This window comes from Anser anser (assembly GCF_964211835.1).
Source record: "Anser anser genome assembly, chromosome: 15".
NCBI classification, from domain to species: domain Eukaryota; kingdom Metazoa; phylum Chordata; class Aves; order Anseriformes; family Anatidae; genus Anser; species Anser anser.
The window spans coordinates 14,967,427-14,981,230 of record NC_139736.1 but is presented as its reverse complement, the minus strand read 5'-3'; the positions used below and the strand labels follow the sequence as shown (position 1 = coordinate 14,981,230).

General features: G+C 36.3%; 1 protein-coding gene across 25 annotated transcripts in view; it reads left to right on the top strand.

Annotated features, from left to right (window-relative positions):
• The window catches only part of RBFOX1 (RNA binding fox-1 homolog 1), an 875,363-nt gene that overhangs the window by 723,502 nt on the left and 138,057 nt on the right, over nucleotides 1-13,804 (top strand). For all 25 annotated transcript variants that reach the window (XM_083800073.1, XM_083800079.1, XM_083800059.1 and 22 more), the window contains one exon: nucleotides 1,068-1,310. In XM_083800073.1, coding sequence (XP_083656199.1) covers nucleotides 1,068-1,310 — 243 coding nt within the window. The remainder of the gene's footprint in view (nucleotides 1-1,067; nucleotides 1,311-13,804) is intronic.

The following is a 13,804-nucleotide window of genomic DNA, read 5'->3' as shown; positions in this document are numbered from 1 at the left end:
TAAGTAAATAAATAAATAAAATTACTCAAATATTCATTTTTATATTACTTGATAGTTAAAGAGAGAATTTTCTCCTGTAAACCAGCTAGCCCATCCGAGTTTTGTAGTCCATAGTCCCAGTCTTAATGGCCTCTAAGCCTCTAATGCTGTATCACCTGTAACATCATACTTTGGACATCATTTATATAGGTTCCAAAAGATTGTTCTGTACATTTCTCTCCAGTATCATTAGTATTTGGTCTCAGCAGAGCATTTAGTCAGAAGTCTCTAACTGACAGGTTAGCATGATTGACTTCCTAGTTCTACATAAAACATAAGGATGGATCTATCTGTAGAGATATCTGGTTTTAATGGTACAGGTGTATTGTAATATGGAAATGAAATACTATTGTCTTCAAATTTATATAACCTTTAAAGCTCTCCAAATCTATTTCTATTAAGAGACCATAACATAAGAGAAAAATTTTATGTTAGTAGAAGATTTTAAGTTGATGTATTTTTTTAATACTCAAATATTTAGTATTGTGAATCTCAGAAATTTAAACATTTGTGGCATGCAGTTGTTCAATACAGTGTACCTCAAAGTAGTTTTGAATACCACATAGAGCATTATTTCATATAAATATTTTCAGGTGTGTTAACAGAATACACCCAAATTCCCCTCTGTGTGCAGGTTGCAGAGGAGTTCTGCGGAGGGTAAGTCAGAATGGATCCCAGACCATGAGCTAGCCTTACCAGAGCTTTGTATTAGCAGTTGCACTTGGAAACATTTGGAATTAACTAAGCTTTGTCCCTTTTCCTTGTCTGACTGGAGGCATTAGTTGAGGTAAGCTTTCACTGACTTTTTACAGTTAAAGAACAGTCTACAGTTACAGATTCTAATTGTAGTAAGATTTAGTAAGGTTAGGAAAATGGATTTAACTCAGATAGGAAATATTCTCCTCAAGAAACAAACATTGTGCCCTTTTCAGGCCAGCAATTGTAGCAAAACACTATCATAACTTTCTAAATTATTTTATCTCACTCCACATTTCTTCTTCCTTTTCTTTCCCCTTTGATCTTCACAGGGTAATCAGGAAGCTACAGCACCTCCTGACACAATGGCACAGCCTTACGCCTCAGCCCAGTTTGCTCCTCCTCAGAACGGTATCCCTGCAGAATATACAGCCCCACATCCTCATCCAGCTCCAGACTACACAGGCCAAACCACTGTTCCAGAGCACACGTTAAACATGTACCCTCCTGCTCAGACACACTCTGAACAGAGTGCAGCTGACACAAATGCACAAACTGTCTCCGGCACAGCCACAGTAAGTCAAAGTTTTGCCTATTTTTAAAGCTATGTATTTCAAGTGATATGTGTATTTATTGATAACACTAATTCTTATGTACACTTCACTTGTACTAGGATTACCGGCAATTTTAACATTGATAGTTTATCAATGTTAAATTGATAATTGTAAAATGTTGTTGAGATAGGAGAATATTGTTTCTCTGCTTTTGGAGTCTCTCAGGCAGTGTGGGAGCTCTGTAGAATCAGTATTTCCTTTTCAGTAGCAGAGAGACAAACTGTTCAACAGCAAGTCCATGAATCATATAATAACCTTGGACTAAGTCTGATCTAGGAAAATATTGGAAAAGAACATTTGTTAGTGTTTGTTTGGAAAAAAAACAAACAAACAAAAAGAAAAACACAAAAAACTAACTTATTTTGTAATTTTTAACAAGCTCTGTATCTTTGACAAACAGGAGTATAAATTTTCATATAAGTATTCATTGAATGATCCTAAATTAAAATTACTTAAATAACTGCATGAATGAGTATTGTCAAGAACATACCTGCAACACTATATTTTCTGGAGAGTTTTTCATGCAGCCTGTACCAAAGTTGTGTGTGGGTCTGTGCTCAACAGAGCAGAAATGTTAGGCTTTCCTTCTATGTGAGTTACATATGGAGTTCTGAAGTGTTATGAATTATGCAAGAGACTCCTTGGATGTCCTTATCTTGTAATTTAAAAGTCACAAATTTCATACATTGATAGTTTAGTGCTTCTGTCTTAGTTCTAGATTGGAACCCAACATACCCAGTGCTGTCAGCTGGCAGATTTCTGAGCCACTGAGCACCTGCATCGCGCATGTAGGATCTACACAGAACAGACAGCACACTGCAGTTTGAGTATATACTTGAAGCATCCCTACCTACTAGCTGTCATTGCTCTCCTTGCTTCAACCATACTCCATCTCTCATCTTACTGCTCCTTTCTCCCCTTGAACTTCAAGTTTCATGCATCAGGGCAGGAGGGAGAGGGAAAGTGTGTACTGTTAAATTAGTTGCTTTGAAGATCTGTGTGTCTTGCCATGTCACTAATTTCTTTATATGGATATGAGCAAGAAAGAAAAACACTAACATCTTATATTCTGCATCTAGAAGACTAGGAATTACCTAGGGCACTTCCATCTTATTCATGTGTTAGCCTTTGAAAAAGGAGAAGGAAGTCCTTGAGCCTTTAAGAAAGTAGCAAGGTCATCACAGATGTATCAGTACGGAGCAAGCCCACATGAGTTTTGTGCCACACCACATTCAATCACATATACCTGAGGGGGCAAAAAAATAATAATAAATAAAAAGGAAAGAAAGAGTATTCCTTGCTATTATGAATTGAACCGTGCAGGTAGTCATTAACCCCTCTTCCTGTAAGGAGATGCCCTTGCAAATTAATTACCCAGTTTTGTGGTCTATGCAATAAAAACTTAAGTCCTTTACTTTTTGATTTGGCATCTTTCTATTGCTCTAACTTGCCCTTTGCTGTAGCGGTGTGAGGACATTTCAAGTATTCAGCTCTACAGGATTCCCTCTTATAGATCTGTTTGCTAAGTTAACTTCCTGGTTCTTTCCAACTTTTTAAATTTTCTTCCATAATTGTTTTTGCCAACTGTTGCCGAATGCCACTGTCATTGGTTTAGAACAGGAACTCTAAGCTGAATAGGTACTCCAGAAGAGGTTGGATATTGATTAAAAATATCATCTTTGCCATTGTCCTTTTCTCATTCTTTCTATATCTTGCTATTTCCCTTGCTCTTTTTGACCGCTGCTGCACACTGAATAGATCTCTGTGATGCCTAGCTCAGCCTTTTTGTGTTTCTGAACTGTTGGCCTGTTGCTATTTGGTTCTGAAGTAAAAGACTGCTGCTGCTAAAATCAATGGTAAAACACCTGTCTATGTGAGTAGGGCTGGAGCTCATCCCTCATCATTTATTGCTTTCAATTTATTGTGTTTGCTCTCTGCTTCTTGATTTTTCAGTTTGAAGGAGTGTTTGTCCCTCTATCAGAAAAGTTGGGTATACATTTTTCCAACATTTTCTGTGGTAAAGACTGATGAAAAGAAATCATTTGGATTGTCTGGAATGCCCATACTTTTTCCAAGTGTTCTATTCAATACTAGTTCCAGCAAATTCACTGATTCCCTTGAGAGTTTCCTACTTCTGATATGCTAATAGATTTTATTGGAATTTGGTTTGTATAGTTTGCTATACGGTCTTCTAATTTCCTTTTTGCCTTCCTGATATGCAGTTTGCATTTTACCTGTCACATACTTTCTCCTTCCTGGCTCCACTTGGAGTGAACTTCCATCTTCTGAAGGATAACACTGCAATACTACTAACCTTTTGTATTTGGGGAATTTCATATACTTATTTGCTCTTTTTATTATGGATCCTTTTCTTGCCTTCCAGTTTCCTTTCTTACAGAGTAATGTGTACAACTTTGTTTTGAGTAGTTCCCATGCTGTTCATAAAGAATTAGATTTCCTTGCTTTTGACATTAGGGTGCTTTTGAGAAAGTCGTTATTAAAAAAGTGTGTGTATATATATATATATATATTTCTAAATTGCAATGTTATATTGAAAGTTGTGGATACTGTCCCTCCTTGGAAAACAGTACACTGAAAATACAAATTTACAAGAAGTGTTTCTATGTGGATCTACATTGTTCATGGTACTCTTGACATTTAGCATATTATTCACCAGTTTTACAAATTTACAGTCAAATATTGTTTGCACAATTTAATTATGGGTACCTAGATCTTTAGTATTGCACTTAACACACTGTAGAGACATTATAAATAGGTATATGGAGATGGAACCTAGGCATTTGGGTTTTGTAATATTATGAGGGTCCACCTCTGTACATCTCTTTGTGGGTTTAATATGTGTCTGCATTTTGAAATAGAGCTTCAGTAGCACTGTGTCTACATTTTAACTCCATGTGGTCTTTACTGTTGAATGAAAAAATGTTAACGTTTCTTTCAAGTTCCTGCTAGCTTTCTGAATAGTTGGTTTCCAATCTTTAAGAATTTTAAGTGGAGTTGATTAGGGAAGGTAGTGGTATTTTTTTGGTAGGGCCCAATATTTTTACAGTTTACTGTCAGTAAATTGTGTTACTTGCATTGAAAAGAAAAACAATTGATTGATCATTCACAAAAACAATATTGTGGTGATTAATGTAGATTAGATAAGCTATTTGAAGCAAGACCAATTTTTGAGTTTTCTTATTTAAGTATATACTTCTGTACATTTGAAGCTGTATATGCCACTAAAACTGGATCTTAAAATTTCAAAATATAAAGCTAATAAACTGCAGGGCAATTTCCTAAATTGTAGAACAGTTATCAGGAGTGACTTAATTTTATCTGTGAAGGACTTAATCCACACTAAGGTTAGACACATACCCTGGCTTTGTCTGCCCCTTTCTTTTTGTGTCATTTTGTCTGAAAGAATCATACATTGTAGCTAGAGCTCACACTGGGTCTCGTATAACCCAAACCACAGTAAAGAGATAAATAGAGATAAAAATAAAAAGTTGCATACAACTTCTCTTGAACCCTTCACTGCAATGCAGAATGTGATACTGGCCCAGCTGGAGCTGATGTCAGTATTTGCATTCACTGCAAATTGAACAAGATTCCAATCATCAGTTTTATTACAGCTTTACAGTTTTGTGCACATTAAAGTGCTATTAATATAGGAAGTCTGTAGACTTGATTTTCTTATGAGCATAATCTATAGGCTTTAGTAAATGTTTCCTGAATAGTCTTTGATCATTCAGAACCTTTCAAAATGGGTGTAAAGCCAAAATGGCAGTGCTTTAAACAGTCTTGGAGTTTGCGCGGTACATTAGTGAGTATTTTCTTGATCAAATCTAAAATATTTTGTTGAGAATTTAATATGAAGGAATTATTTTTTTTTTTGAATTTTACTTTTTATAAGAAACCATTGCACCAACTCTTTATACATTGAGTTTCTCCACAGAACTCACAATATGTGAAAATAATGCTCCAGATATCTTTTATCATTTGTAGGACTGACTTTCTGTGCACTCCCAACTGGTTTGGGCATCTCTAATTAGTTTTTGTTAATTGAACCAAGCTACTCTGTCAACAAGCATGCCATTCCTTACACTTATCTCTTAGTTTCATTCCAAAGTTATTTTCAGTTAAGAACTAATATTTTCTACTTCTTGCTTTTGCTGAATTTTACTATAAAGCACACGGAAAATTGCAAACAAGAAGTACAAAACTTTCTGATATTGTTAAGATTTTACTTTTCTACATGTTGTGCATAACTAGTTGAAATACAATTTAATAGAAATCAATTTAGCAGTGAAGATGTGGGATTAGAAATGCTCTTGTACTTGCAAAATGTATTTCCTAGTACTTTTTTTTATGTGTTATTTTGATAAAATAGTGTGAAACAGTGTTCTGTTAGGACAAGTGCTGGAAATGAGTGGTACTTAGTATGTCTACAAATTACTAACTCTCTATTCAGATGTTATTAAACAGGAGAAAATGTACAGGATGAAAGGGAAGTAAATATTTAAAGACAGGATGATTTAACTGAAACAATATAAAATCATCTGTACATAATAAAATACTGTCAAATTCTATTTTGAGTCTTCTCTGGTTTTCATCTTTTGGATCAATATGTTTATTTAAATTTAATTAAGGAAGTAGTATATTTGAGCATATGCATGATCAATACTCGTCCAGCACTGGGTTCTCCTGTAAGGTTATTTAAGCACTAATAGGCTTTTGGAGTTGCATAGCATCAAACATACTTTCAGTCATAAACAAAAATAGAAAATTGTTTCTTTCCAGAAGGATGGACCAATGATAATAGTGTTATAAATCTATGATGAATAATGTCTGTAAATTTTTCACAGTGTTTTTGAGTGTTAAGTTATAGTACATATTTTAAAGGATTTTAAATATATTTGATCATTTTTTAGATATGAAATCACCTTTTACATGTATATGTATGCAAATATATTGTATGTGTGTAATACGGCTCAGAGAGTAAAACTTTTTCAACTTTTGCTTCTTCTTTTTTTTTTTTTTTTATGAGCAAGTTCTATTGAATTCAGTGCCAGATGGATTTGTAAATGCAAAGGGCATTAACTCTGCATGTGTGAGGAAGCAGATAATAGTAGAGTAAATTTTGTTTCTGTAGTGCTTCCTATTCTGTGCATTATACAATTAATAGAAGCAAATAGAAGCAAATTTGTATTGTATGGTATGGTAAAAATCTGATTTGTGCTGTCCTGAGTTTTATGTGTGTGTGTGTATAAAAAAATATTCTCCTCTAAAGTTAATTATTCTTCTGATTTAGGATAACCTTGAGATCATTGTGTAGCCTTGGAGTGTGATTTCACCAGATTTCACAAGCTGAAATGCGTTTAATAATTCATGTGATGGACAGGCATCTTCCAGGGAAAACACAGTTGCTTTGTGATGTTGGTGGTTCAGTGCATAGTTACCTTCTGTCTATGTTGGTTCTGAGTCAATATACAGAGCATGGCATTAGGGGATACCATGTTTCTGGAATCCTTTCAAATACATAGGGCAGAGGTGTGGGTTGTCTGTGACCATTGTAGATGATGAGGTATCTTTCTCACAACTCTTGTGCAAAGGGTAAATTTCAGCTTGGTTATTACCAAAATTCCTCCTGTAGCACCTACTGAAATTGACACTGTTCTGTGTGAATATAACTGATATGCTAGATAAAACTGTTGTTACAGTTGCCCTGCTTTAACTCCAAGTTTTGCATGTTCTTTGAGATCTAATGGTTTGAAATTTGATGGTTTCTTTGTGTTAGTTGTGTTCAGGTTTGTGCATTCCTTAGTCATGTTGTAGATGCCTTGACTTCATATAGGGATTTGGTAAGGCTCAGTGGTACACTGGGCTGAAAAATCATTTACTGTGTTGAGCTTGGCTGTTTTGGGAAGAAAAAGATACATGCCTTTTGTTGATTTTTGCACTAATTTCTATGTTAAGCTTTTTAATAGAAAAAAGAAAGATAAGAAAACTGACAATAGGAGGCATTTATAGTAAAGTGCTTTGGTGCATCATATAAGCCCATGGGTGGGTAGATTGTTGCCATTGTTTTCTGCAATATATTTTTATTTTTTTTCCTGCTATGTGCTTTATGCAAGTGCCTGGGGGATGGGGTGTCCTTCCTTCCCCCCCCTCCCCCCCCACCTTAGTCCTCCTCTTTCTCTCCTACAGGAGTTGGACTCGATGATCCTTGTGGGTCCCTTCCAACTCAGGATAATCTATGATACTGTTTTCTCCCTGGCCTGCCCATCTCCTGAGGATGTAGGATACATTGCTCTTTGAGGAGTTTCTATTTTATGTTAAATGATAGGCTATATCCTGTTTGGTTTAGAAGTGTCCATTGGTTGTTCTTGTTCTCACAGCAGATTATCATTGAAGCAGAGATACTTAGAATGAAATATTCTGTAATTTGCTAGTTCATCATGTAGCTATAGTTGTCCTCATTAGCTTAGAGATAAACTTCTTTGACATCCACCACACCAAAAATGTTTATAGAGAGTGGGACACTTTTCAGTACTGCTGAGTTCAGCTGGTATTATCCTTGTCTCTGAATATTCTGCTTTTGCATGGTAGGTTTTCCTAGTACATATGGAACTGCCTCTTGTGGCTTGGGAAGAAACAGTGACTAGCTTGTCTCCGTGTGTAATTCTGTCTGGAAAGCACATGGAGCAGAATTGCAGTGCAGATAACCACGTCAGTCATTAGATAACCTCTACGTAGCGGCACTTTTGAGGACTGTGCTCCCTCTGTGGAGCAGCTAGGAACTTTTCACCATGATGCGACTGTCTTGCAGGTCAGATCTCCCCATGGATGGATGATTTTTTTCCCCTACTGATGTCAGTGACCCAATTTTTATTCCATTTTAATTCCATATTTTTGTCTGTACGTTTGTCACCAGCATGCTATGCTAAATAGTTGGTAATATGTTGATAACTGTTACAGAAGTGTTTATTCATCTAAATCATACCCTGCTGGTGCAGGCTATTTTATCAGCGTAGTGTGCTATTTCAGTTATGCTATCTATTATATTTGGTCCCAACTGCTACTTGAATAAAATATTTCAAGAAGCTTGTTTCAACACCCTCACTGCTCTGGAACTGCAGAAGCAAACAGCCTGGTCCAGCCCCTATTCGACAGTATGGTGAAGAGATTAAAACTGACATCCCAAATAGATAACATAATGCTGTGCGAGTTGGGTGAGGCATGATAATGTCTTGTGATCATAGGCATTATTGCTTCTAAGAAGCTCCCTGGCTGAGAGTCCTTCTTGTAAACTTTGTAACTATGCCCCCTGTGTATTTCTTTGCTTATGCTAAAGAATTGCACAAACATACTGCTCACTTAAACATCTGTATTTGTCAGTGGATACTCTAAAATAGCTGCTTCTGCAGAACCTCAGATACACAGAACCTCAAAACAACTGATATCTACGAGACAGTTCATGAAGTGCCTGTTCATATTCTTAGTTGTATTGCCTGGTAAGAAGACAGTCACCCCTTTTTTGGTGTCACTGAGTTAACTTGGGCATTGCTCTCAGAACGTATCTGTCATGTGTCAGTAGGTATCTGCTGTTAGGAGAGCATCTGTTAAACAGTGCTGTGGGCAGCTGATTGTGCCACTGCATGCACATCAGCTTATCTTGTGTTCTGAAACTGCAGTCCTTGGATCCTCGTGATCTAGGTGTCATCTCAATTTCTATTTCCTTTTGATACTCATAGTAAGAGGGGATTGTAAGCAAGGTACTGAAACAGAAGGCAAAAAGGGTATTTCTGTTTTTTTTCTGAGATATTGTTAGTTTAACTTCCTCTTATTATTTTTTAATGCTTGAAGTTGGTGATAGTGTACTAGCAAAGCATAAGCACAAAATAAATTAAAAAAAAACAAAACACCACCACAACCAAAAAAACAGCAATTAGGAAAGCAATAACACTGTCATCTCTAGCCACATTTGCTCAAATAAATTAGTTGATTCTGTGCTATTGAATACCTCTCTGAATGTTTATTGTGGGGCAGACTAATACAGCTCAGATTACTTGAGCAAGCAGTACCAGCCAACACTAAGACATATTCAATGCACAAAAAATTGCAGAGGTATTTTCAGTGATATTGTCAACCAGAGACATAGTGGTATCACTCCAGCTTGAACTTTCCTCCAACAAGCATTACCAATTAATTTCTGATCTGCCAAATTTAATTGACCAATTAAGCAATTTAACATTTTCTTCCTGGCTGGTCCCAAAAGAGTATTGCATTTTATTTGTTTTGGTTGATGTTGATTTTTTAGTTTTCCTGCTCCTTCTGTCGTCTCTTGGGATCTTTGCTCTCCATACCAGTTCTTTTTTATTTCTTTATTGACTTTTTCTTCTCTTAGCAGTCTTAAGTAGCCATGGCACCCAAATGCTTTGGCTGTTCTTCAGGTTTTGATGTCTTGAGAAAAACATTTGTTGCACATTTTGCTGAATAAACTAAGCATAAATTTCAAAGGGGACCTTGCCGTGGTGAAATAGCTAATTACAACTCACTTTATATTTGACCTTCTGCATTTTACATTATAACATGCTAATTAGAACTGATCCTTATTTATATGGTGGATTTTTTTTCCTGAAAATTAGCTCTCATTTTCACTAAATACAAGAATGTCTCTGCTAGATTAGGTAAAGCTAATGAAGTTTTCCATTCTCTTGTAATTAGCCTACAAACAGCAAACGGGCTGTAACTTTAGCAGAACTCAATTTCTCCTTGCATCAAGACTTTGTAACTGTGATACAAACTTGTATATTGTCAGGAGCACTTCGTGTGATGGCATGAGGAGAATGTGTTGGTAATCTCTTGGTTAACAAGGAACATCCTCCATTCCTTGCTTGCAAGAAACGATCTTCAGAGAGAAGTCAGAACAGTCAGGTAGACCATACCAACCACAAGATGACAGACTAACAAGGTTTGTAGCTAAAAGCTAGGAAGATCATTCCAAATGGCTCCCTGTCTTCCTCCTTAAATCATGACCTAGACAGGCCGGAGAGTTGGGCAGGGAGAAATTTAATGAAATATAACAAGGGCAAGTGTAGAGCAGGATGACCATGAAGCAGCACTGTGCCCTTGTGGCCAAGAAGGCTAATGGCATCCTGGGGTGTATCCGACGGGCTGTGGTTAGTAGGTCGAGACAGGTTCTCCTCCCCCTTTGCTCTGCCCTGGTGAGACCGCATCTGGAATATTGCATCCAGTTCTGGGCCCCTCAGTTCAGGAAGGACAGGGAACTGCTTGAGAGAGTCCAGTGCAGAGCCACGAGGATGATTAAGGGAATGGAGCATCTCCCTTTCGAGGAAACGCTGAGGGAGCTGGGTCTCTTTAGTTAGAGAAGAGGAGACTCAGAGGTGACCTTATTAACGTTTATAAATATGTAAAGGGTGAGTGTCAGGAGGACGGAGACCAGGCTCTTCTCGGTGAAATCTAATGATAGGACAAGAGGCAATGGGTGCAAGCTGAAACATAGGAGGTTCCCCTTAAATGTGAGACAAATCTTTTTCACAGTGAGGGTGACAGAGCACTGGAACAGGATGCCCAGGGGGGTTTTGGAGTCTCCTTCTCTGGATGTTTAATATACATATATAAAATAATTGCTAATATTTAAAAAAGAATAGCATAAATGCAAAAACCGTCTCTACTTTTGCTTGCTTCTTGTCTGCTTTTAATCTTTGAGTGCATTTTATTGTGTTTTCCTTTCTATCTTTATGACTCTTTAATTCCTTTTTATAATATTCTCTGAATTTTCCACTTACTATGTTATTTTTCAGTATAACTTCCTTGTCTTTGCTTCTCATTTCTTCCCAGTTTCTGACCATTCCAAGATTATCTAGTATTTTTTCTTTTATTTCTGCCCTCCACCCCAACATTACAAAGCCAGCCACTGTTGATTTTAGTGTGATGTGGAGAAAATATGTAATCTTCTGAAGGGTATACATAATTGATGTGGAGAACATGAATTCTCTGGTATTTCTCTATCTAGATTGCTGCATCTTGCTGGGTCTAGATGCCTTCTCAGCAGGTATCCCATGCAGTTGTGTTACACTATCAGCATATTGTACTGCCTTTTTTTGACTTAGAAAGACCCTCAAGGCCTTTCTACTACAGACCCCTCAGGTCATCTACTACTTTTTCTCAAAGAGATTTTCTGTATTTTCTTTTCCAACAGACTCTTTAAATCTCACTCACTGAAACCGTTGTCATTTCCATTGATCTCTTCTTTTCCTGAGAACAGCCTCTGAAATAAAATCAGTCTTACCCCAGTACACAAATTCTGAGATGCCTGTTTGAAATCCATCTCCACATGACAGGAGAATGGATAGCACTCTTCAGATGCTTCACAGACACAGCAAAGAGGTCTGCAAAAATGCTTGTGAGAAGGGGGGACTTCTCATTGGCCTCAGCCATGAGGTCTAATAACACTGCCAGTGTGTAGACAAAGTACAAAAAAATTCACTATCAGTGGAACAGAGGACTTCAAAGATTGCCATTGAGAACATCTCAATACTTATATATTAACTAATTCTGAGACGAAATTGGCACTGCCTCCCAGCTTGCTATACCCCAGAAAGCAAGAATGAGGGGTTTCTCTTGCTGTGGTTTTTTGGTTGAATTGTAATTAAAATACTTTTATTTTTTTCTCTGATTTATTAAAGAAAAAAAAAAGGCAGCACAATGTCTTCTGAGTCAGTCAAAAGGGAAGAGAAGAATGATTATACTTGGCAAGTCATTTCTGTGCCTGTGCTTTTTTTTTCCTGCTGTTACAGAAGGTGCATCAAAAGATGTCAACTATTTAATTTAACAAGGATTCATATAACTTCCAGCTGCTCAAGAATATTATCTAAATATTTGATTTGAAAACAATATGTATACCCACACTGCAACATACTGAAGTCATGATCACCCAGCTATCCAGAAACATCTAACTGTCTGTGCTAATTAGTGTGTTTGCAGATGAAGCTTCTGTAATGGGAGCTTCAGATAATAAAAGACCCAGTGCTTTGTTAAGAGAAAGCGTGAGATAGAGAAGTCTACCAAACTGAAAAGAAACTATGTAAATATACTATTTACAGAAGAATTAATCTTAACATGAAATTATATTCAAAACTAAGTTCTGTGGGTTTTCACACACAGTGATAGTTTAGGCCACAGAAATTTTCTTACAACTTGTGTGCTTGCAAATGACAGCTATTCTATTGCTATTTCCTCAGAGTCCTTATTCTTTTGTTTTTAAAGGTATGGAAATACTTGAGTTGTAATGAGAAATATTTTTTTACAGACACATTCCTTCCCCTTCATCTCCTTTATTACATAGTTTTCAAGTGTAGTGTCACCCAATTCTATGAAACAGATGCCTAGCTTTACCTCAGAATATTAGTATTTCCTTGCCCTCATACATAAGCTTTTCATATATTTTTTTTCTTTAAAGAAAAACTGGCAGGGACAGGTGGCAAACTGCCTAAACCCACAGCAGGAAAAAATAGTGGAACATTGCTGTATGAATGTCACTTTTTAAATATAGAATGTGTTCTAGTTTTGATAAATGCTATTACTTTGTGTGCAAATCAATGTATTTGAAAAAAAAAGCTAGATGATGTTAAACAATAAAGAATATAAAAGAGAGATAGCTGGACTGTAAGCAGATTGAAAATCTTTTGTTATGTTAGGAATTTCTTAACTTGATAAGCTTAACAAATATTATAGCTGGTATTTTTTTTTTTTAGAAAGCTTGCCTAAATTCCTGTTGTGTGTATGTTTATTATTTCTGATAAAGTCAGAAAGTTAAAACTTAGAGGAGCAGTCATGTTTTCAAGGTTGAATGATTTCTAGTGCGTGAACATTGATACTCATGAGCTGGTGATACTGTAGTGTAGTAAATTTTCACTGTGCTCCACAGTACCTTCCTTTAGTGACAAAGAGGAATCTTAACCTTAGAGTTACTAAGCTATTTTCACTTATAACTAAACTTATAACTAAACTTCACTTATAACTAAAAGTTCATAATAATCTAATAGAACTGTTTACAAAATTTTTATATTCAGAAATAGATACCTGCATAGTAGGATCCTGAGTTTATGCAGAGCATCTGAATAGGAACGTTTGCTACTTTTGCTACACTTGCATTAGATGAATGCCATTTTAACTGAGTTCTACACACTGAGACATCAAGCTTAGGCTGAAACATCCATATGTACTGGTATCCATAAAGATATGTGGAACTGGGTATTATTAGGACTACTTAAAATCTTGTTTTTAAGGCAGTTAATCTTTAGCATATATGTGTAGTTATGAAGCTTTGGGACACTGCAGGCTCCAATCATTGTAAAAAGACTGAAGTTAACATACAGCTAGATGTCTGAGACTGGCAGTATAGGTACTTGTGAAATCGCTCATGT